The sequence below is a fragment of the Dipodomys ordii genome, unplaced genomic scaffold (assembly GCF_000151885.1).
Source record: "Dipodomys ordii isolate 6190 unplaced genomic scaffold, Dord_2.0 Scaffold19, whole genome shotgun sequence".
In the NCBI taxonomy this organism is placed as follows: domain Eukaryota; kingdom Metazoa; phylum Chordata; class Mammalia; order Rodentia; family Heteromyidae; genus Dipodomys; species Dipodomys ordii.
This window is the reverse complement of record NW_012267235.1, coordinates 15841571-15848816: the sequence shown is the minus strand read 5'-3', so window position 1 is coordinate 15848816 and position 7246 is coordinate 15841571. Positions and strand designations below refer to the sequence as shown.

The 7246-nt window shown below is 48.5% G+C and overlaps 1 protein-coding gene across 1 annotated transcript; it reads right to left on the bottom strand.

Moving 5' to 3' along the window:
• Positions 1-6280: 6280 nt before the first annotated feature.
• Positions 6281-6756, bottom strand: LOC105983333 (40S ribosomal protein S17). Its single transcript, XM_013013170.1, has one exon. It carries the CDS (start codon positions 6735-6737, stop codon positions 6330-6332), a length of 408 nt encoding a protein of 135 aa, XP_012868624.1. The 5' UTR covers positions 6738-6756; the 3' UTR covers positions 6281-6329.
• Between the last annotated feature and the right edge of the window lie 490 nt (positions 6757-7246).

Sequence of the window (7246 nt, the reverse complement as noted above, 5' to 3'; positions counted from 1 at the left end):
CCCGCCCGACCCGAGCGGGGACACTGAGGCCGCGCGCCGGAGGGCCTCGGAGGGGGCGGACGGGGGCTGCCGGGGAGGGCGCCCGACTTCCCGACTAATTTGTGCAGCCTGGGCGGGATGGAGAGGGACCCAGAAGCCCACGACTAAGCGGTGCTTTCCAGGTGGGATGTCTTCATCCTGTTCCTGAACGACCCGCGAGGACAGGTGTTCCTCGTGATCCAGAACCCCTAAACCCGAGCCGGTGAGGGAGACCCGGAAGGCTAGGCTGTCACCCGCCCCGCCCTGCGCGGCGGGGCCAGTGGGGCTTCCCGCCCCCCAAGTATCCCAGGCTGAGGGAAGGGCGGGGACGAAGGGGTCCCCACTCCAGCACATACAAGAAAGGATTCGGATCAGAGGAGGAGGGTGTGGGAAGGCAAAAAGTACTCTGCCCACTGTAGTGTGGGGGCAAAGTGCACAGCCTGATGGGATCATGGCCCCTGGGCAGGGAGGCAGAGGCAGAATTACCCAGAATCTGGGGTTCCAGGATAACTGTGGTTGCCCCTCCATCACCTGCTGCAGGCTTCAGCCTCCTGTTGCGTGGTCTGTGCCCTAACTCCCCCAGCAGTCTAGGCTCCTCCTCTTTCTTCTGTCCCCCACCTACCCCACCAAAGGAGAACTGGCTGGTTCATTTAGCAACTTTGAAAGGGTCTTAGGCTGGTCACCCCCTCAGCCAGGGCTCAGCCAGCTGCTGTGCAGATGGAAATGCTGGGTTCCAGGCTGTGTCTCCTTAAACCTGTGTCTTATTTCGGATCTGAAGTCCAGTATCCCCAGGTGTTTCCACGCTGGCCTTTCCCCTCCCACACCACACCACACAACCGCTAGACTCCTGGGTTGCTAATAGGAAAATGGCAGACAGGACTAGGCTGGGGACAGAGCCCACAGCTCTCCATTAGAGAACTTGTTCCCAGAAACACGAAGCTGTCAGATACTCTTACTCTCTCTCAAAGACAAACATCCTGGGGTCTGATTCCTGCTCTGCCAGCCTTGGGGGACCTTAACCCCAAGCCTCTCCCACTATCCCACCCTCAGCTCTGAGTGGTTATTTCCTAGAAGGTAGGGCCAGAACGACAGATTGTTTGCTCTGTCTGCCTGGACCACACTTCCTTTCTCCTGCATACCCCACCCTACCTCCAAATCACCCCCAGTAGAGCAAATGGTTACCAGCAGCTGTGGCTCCTGCCTGGCAGGCAGGTACACCATCAACGTGTCCACCTGCTCAATTGTCCCCATCACAACCTCTGTGCATTCTTTATCCTGCCTGAATCACATGAGGCCACGCCCCATTCCCACACCTGCTCAGGTGCTCCTGTGCCTCTAGTTATGCCCTCTTATTTCTGGACAAACAGCTGGTGGCAGAGTAAAATGGACACAAGGCAAGCTGTCCACAGAGTAGGTCTCTCCTCCCCACCTCCCAGCTGCCATGGACCCAGCATTCCAAGCCTGGCACCCAGCTCTCCTCAGTGGTCCACAGGGGCAGATGGTGGCAGAACACACTGCAAACACATGTGCATGCTTCACCAGAAAGCCAGGATGGAACTGGAAAAAGGCAGATCTTCCTTAGAAGGGATTGGACACAGAGAGGAGAGGATGTCTCAGGCAATCCAAAGTAGTAGACGTTGAAGGGTGGGGACTCTATTAGAGGAGCTGGAGAATCCAAAAAGCCTGATGTAGACAAAAAAATCTCCCCTGATCTTGTATTGAAGACTTTAAAAAAATTATTGTAAAGATGATGTGTTACAGTTATATAAGTAAAAAAATATTGTAAAGATGAGGGGATACAGTTACATAAGTAAAGAGGACATTTCTTTTTGAACTCACTCCCTCATTTTCTCCCACTTCTCCCCTTTCCCCCCACACTCTTCTCCCACCCCAAGTTTTCATTTCCAACATAGTGTCTAGTATCATCACTGATGCATTGGTTCATCCTTTGTGATTCCCCTTCCCTTCCTCAGATCAGAACTTATATACAAGACAAAGGGTAGGGGGCTGGGAAGGTGGCTCAGTGGAAGAGCACTTGCTTTGCATGCATGAGGCTCTCGGTTCGATTCCTCAGCACCACATAAGCAAAAGAAAAAAAGCCAGAAGTGGCGCTGTGGGTCAAGTGGTAGAGCGCTAGCCTGGAGCTGAAGAGCTGAGGGACAGCGCCCAGGCCCAGAGTTCAAGCCCCACAACTGGACCAAAAAAAAAGACAAAGGGTATTAAAATAAAAAACAAGAATAGCAGGGCATGAATCAAAAGGAAAAAGAAAAAAGAAATAACTTCAAGCAGTACATTATTAAAAAAAAAAAAACTCTTGTGGGCTGGGAAAGCGGCTCAGTGGCAGAGCACTTGCCTTGCATGCATGAGGCCCTGGGTTCGATTCCTCAGCACCACATAGGCAAAAAGAAAAAAGCCAGAAGTGGCGCTGTGGCTCAAGTGGTAGAGCGCTAGCCTTGAGCTGAATAGCTGAGGGACAGTACCCAGGCCCAGAGTTCAGGCCCCACGACTGGACCCCCCCAAAAAAAAACCCTCGTTTCCATTTCTTAGAGTTCATTATATTAAGCTTCATTTTATATGGTCCTATGCACCTAGCGACTGCTAAGAATATCATAGACAACCTAGTTATGAGGGAACCATGCAGCCTATGTTTCTTTGGGTCTGGCTTGCTTCACTTAATATAATTTTTTCCAGGTCTTTCCATTTCCTTATGAAACAATGTCATTCTTTCGAATGGAAGCATAGAATTCCATTGTGTATACCACATATTCTTATTTTTTGGGGGGGGGTCCAGTTGTGGGGCCTGAGCTCTGGGCCTGGGCACTGTCCCTCAGCTCTTCAGCTCAAGGCTAGCACTCTACCACTTGAGCCACAGTGCCACTTCCAGCTTTTTTCTTTTTTATGTGGTGCTGAGGAATCGAACCCAGGGCCTCAGGCATGCAAGGCAAGTGCTCTACCACTAAGCCACCCCAAACCTTTTTTTTTTTTTTTTTTTTTTTGCCAGTCATGGGGCCTGAACTCTGGGCCTGGGTGTGTCCCTCAGCTCTTTAGCTCAAGGCTAGCACTCTACCACTTGAGCCACAGCGCCACTTCTGGCTTTTTTCTGCTTATGTGGTGATGAGGATCGAATCCAGGGCCTCATGCATGCAAGGAAAGCACTCTACCACTGAGCTACCTTCCTAGCCCATACCACATATTCTTGATCTATTCATCTACTGAGGGGCATCTGAGTTGGTTCCATATCTTAGCTATGGTAAATAATGCTGCAGTGAACATGACTGTGCTGGTAGCTTTAGTGTGGCCTTTTTGTGCTCATTTGGGTAAATGTCCAGGAGTAGGATTGCTGGGTTATAGGGGGAGCTCTATGTTTAGTCTTTTGAGAAACTTCCATACTGCTTTCCAGAGTGGCTGAACAAGTTTGTACTCACACCAACAGTGTAGTAGTGTTTCCTTCTGGCCACATCTCTGCCAGCATTGGTTATTATTAGTTTTCTTGATAATGGCCATTCTAACTGGGAGATGTGGAATCTCAATGTTATTTTAATTTGCATTTCTTTTATAGACAGAGAGGTTGAACATTTCTTCATGTGTCTATTGGCCACTCTTATTTCTTCTTCAAAGAAGTCTCTCTTTAAGTCTTAAGCCCACTTATTATTGGCGGTGTTGCTTCTTTGAGGGTTTGTTTTGGGGGGTTAATTTTTTTTGAGCTCTAAGTATATTTTAGATATGAGGCTGTTGTCTGTTATATAGCTAGTAAAGATTCTCTTGCATTCTGTGTGCTTTCTATTTATCTTACTAGCGATATCCTTTGTCATGCAGAAACTCTGCAGTTTAATGCAGTCCCATTTTTCCAGCCTTTCTTTGACTTGTTGTGTTTCTAGATCTTCACTTAGGAATTGAAGATCTAGCAATGAATCCACAGATCTATGGCCACCTAATTTTTGATAAGGGAGCCAAAAACACAGACTGGAAGAAAGATAGCCTCTTCAGCAGATGGTGCTGGTAGAATTGGAAATTCACATGTAGAAAACTGAAGTTAGATCATTATATAGCACCCTGCACCAGAATCAATTCAAAATGTATCAAGACCTTAGTGTAAGAACAGACACCCTGGGGTTTGGAAGGTAGCTTAGTGGGGGAGTGCTTGCCTTGCATGCATGAAGCCCTGGATTTCATAACTCAGCACCACATAAGTAGAAAAGGCCAGAAGTGGTGCTGTGGCTCAAGTGGTAGAGCGCTAGCCTTGAGCTGAAGAGCTCAGGGAAAGCACCAAGGCCTAAAGTTCAGGCCCCATGACCAAAAAAAAAAAAAATCAGACACCCTGAAAATATTACAGGAAGGAATAGGGGAAACACTAGGGCTCCTTGGCACAGGTCAAAACTTTTTAAATAATGATCCAGAAACACAACAAATCAAAGAAAGGCTTGAAGGCTTTTTTTTTTTTTCCAGTTGTGGGGCTTGAACTCTGGGCCTAGGCACTGGCCCTGAACTCTTCAGCTCAGGATGAGCACTCTATCACTTGAGCCACCGTGCCACTTCTCGTTTTCTGGTGGTTAATTAGAGATAAGTCTCACAGACTTTCCTGCCCAGGCTGGCTTTGAGTAGCTAGCCTCCTGAGTAGCTAGGATTACAGGTGTGAGCCACCAGTGCCCAGCCTTGAAGACTTTTATTTATTTATTTTTATTTATTGTTTTTGGGTCCGGTCATGGGGTCTGACCTCTGGGCCTGGGCGCTGCCCCTCAGCTCTTCAGCTCAAGGCTAGCGCTCTACCACTTGAGCCACAGTGCCACTTCCAGCTTTTTTCTGCTTATGTGGTGCTGAGGAATCGAACTCAAGGCCTCATGCATGCAAGGCAAGCACTCTACCACTGAGCCACCTTCCCAGCCAGCCTTGAAAACTTTTAAAACAATGGAATGATGCCTTCTAGGAAAGTCTCCTCTGATCTAGATGCTGGCGGCTCACACCAATAACTCTAGTCTCTTAGTAGGCTGAGCTCTGAGGATTGTGGTTCAAAGTCAGCCTGGGCAGAAAAGTCCATGCAACTCATATCTCCAGTTAACCAGCAAAAAGTCAAGGTATAGTTATAACTCATGTGGTAGACTGCCAGCTTTGAGCAAAAAGCCCGGAGTTCAAGCTCCCAGTATCAGTATACAGATACACACACAATAACAACAACAAAAACCTGTAAGTCTCCTGTGGAGCTGGTGTGGGAAAAGAACTGACAGGGAGAGCTGAGTCTGAAGGGGGCCTAAAGTTGTCCTGAAGAAGTTAAAGAGCTGGAGCAAGGCAAAGCTAGGACTCTGGTGGACGTTGTTCACTAATGGTCCTGCGTTGGGTCAGGGAAAGTGAGGAATTACACACGGTTCACTGACTTTAGCCACTAGGTGTATGTGGGGGTGGAGGGGAGGGAACTCAGTACTGGACACTAAAGTAGATGGAAGCTAAGTACCTGGGAGACTCCAGATGGAGGTGCCAAACTGCTAAAGAGGAACTCCTAGGAGGTAGACTAAGATGTTCCTGCAAACCCAGAGTGGCTCAGCCACAGACAGCTGAACTGAGCTAGACTCTGGAGGACTTAAGCCCTTGGGTAAAAATTGTGCCTAGAAGCATGGTGTTTGGACCACAGTTCATTAGCACTGGTGATGCTGAGATGTCTTCCCTTTGTGGTTCTGCCATCTTCAGTGAGGTTCAAGGTCACCAGCTACAGCTCAAGCAAGGGTAAGGAAAAAGAGCATGGAGAGGGTATTAAAGGACCTGGAGGTGATAAGGTGATTTATTCTCTCATTCTATTGGTCAGAATTCAGTCACATGGCCTCTCCCAACTTCAACAGAAACTGAGAAATGTCGACTAGCTATGGTCAGAAAGAAGAAAAAGGGTTGGGGAACAGTTTCAGCTATATATGGAGATAATAAAAGCCTACTCCATTGGGTACCAGTGGCTCCCACTTGTAATCCTAGCTACTCAGGAGGCCGAGAGCTGAAGATCTCAGTTCAAAGCCAGCCTGGGGCAAGATAGTTTGTGAGACTCTGTTTTGTTTTGTTTTTGTCAGTCATGGGGCTTGCACCCTGGGCCTGGGCACTGTCCTTGAACTCTGCAGTTCAAGGCTAGTGCTCTACCACTTCCGGCTTTCTGGTGGTTAATTGGAGATAGGAATCTCAGAGACTTTTCTGCCTGGGCTGGCTTTGAACCATGATCCTCAGATCTCAGCCTCCTGAGTACCTAGTATTACAGGCATGAGCCATTTACTCTCAGTTCATGAGACTCTTTTTTTTTTTGGTGTCCCGGTTTATTGAAAATATTACAGCAAAGTAGATTAAACAGCTCCACGAGGTGTTTTGAAATTCATCCCCACGGTCGGCTGAGTGACCTGCAGGTTGGAGAGGCTGCCGAAGTCCAAGAGCTTCAGCATTTCCTTGGTGTCAGGATCAACTTCAATGATCTCCTGGTCCAGGGCTGAGACCTCGGGGACGTAGTTATCCCTCCTTTCTCTCTCCTCCTCCTGCAGCTTGATGGAGATGCCCCGCACCGGGCCCCTCTGAATCCTCTTCATCAGGTGCGTGACATACCCCGCGATCTTGTTGCGGAGCTTCTTGCTGGGGATGATGGCGATCTCCTCGCACACGCGCTTGTTGGTGTGGAAGTCGTTGCCCAGCCGCGTGTAGTACTTCTCGATGATGACCCGTGCCGCCTTCTTCACGGTCTTGGTGCGAACGCGGCCCATGTCGGCGGTCCCGGCGGAAGAGAGTTCATGAGACTCTTATCTCCAATAAATACAAGAAAACTGGAAGTGGTGCTGTGGCTCAAACTGCTAGAGCACTAGTCTTGGGCAAAAGAGCTCAGGGACTGCTCCCAGGCCCAGAGTTCAAGCCCTACCATCAACTAACTAATTAAATGAATTAATAAACAAAACCCTATTCTCAGGGTTCAAGAGAATCTTGCCTTTTCCTCCCCAATCCCTTTTGATTCCCATAGAATGAATCCAATTTCCTAGGTCAGATATAAGTATATGACTGTCATAGTTAAGGAGGGTCTACATTTCCCTGCTCACAGAGCTTGATAGGCTTAGGAGGAATATGTGACCAGAAGTAGGCAAATCAGAACTATGGGCTTGGATTTTGTTGGAATACTGAGGAAAATGTTCTTTTTTTTTTTGTTCAGTCGTTGGGCTTGAACTCTGGGCTTGGGCGCTGTCTCTGTACTATTCAGCTCAAGGTGAGTGCTCTACCGCTT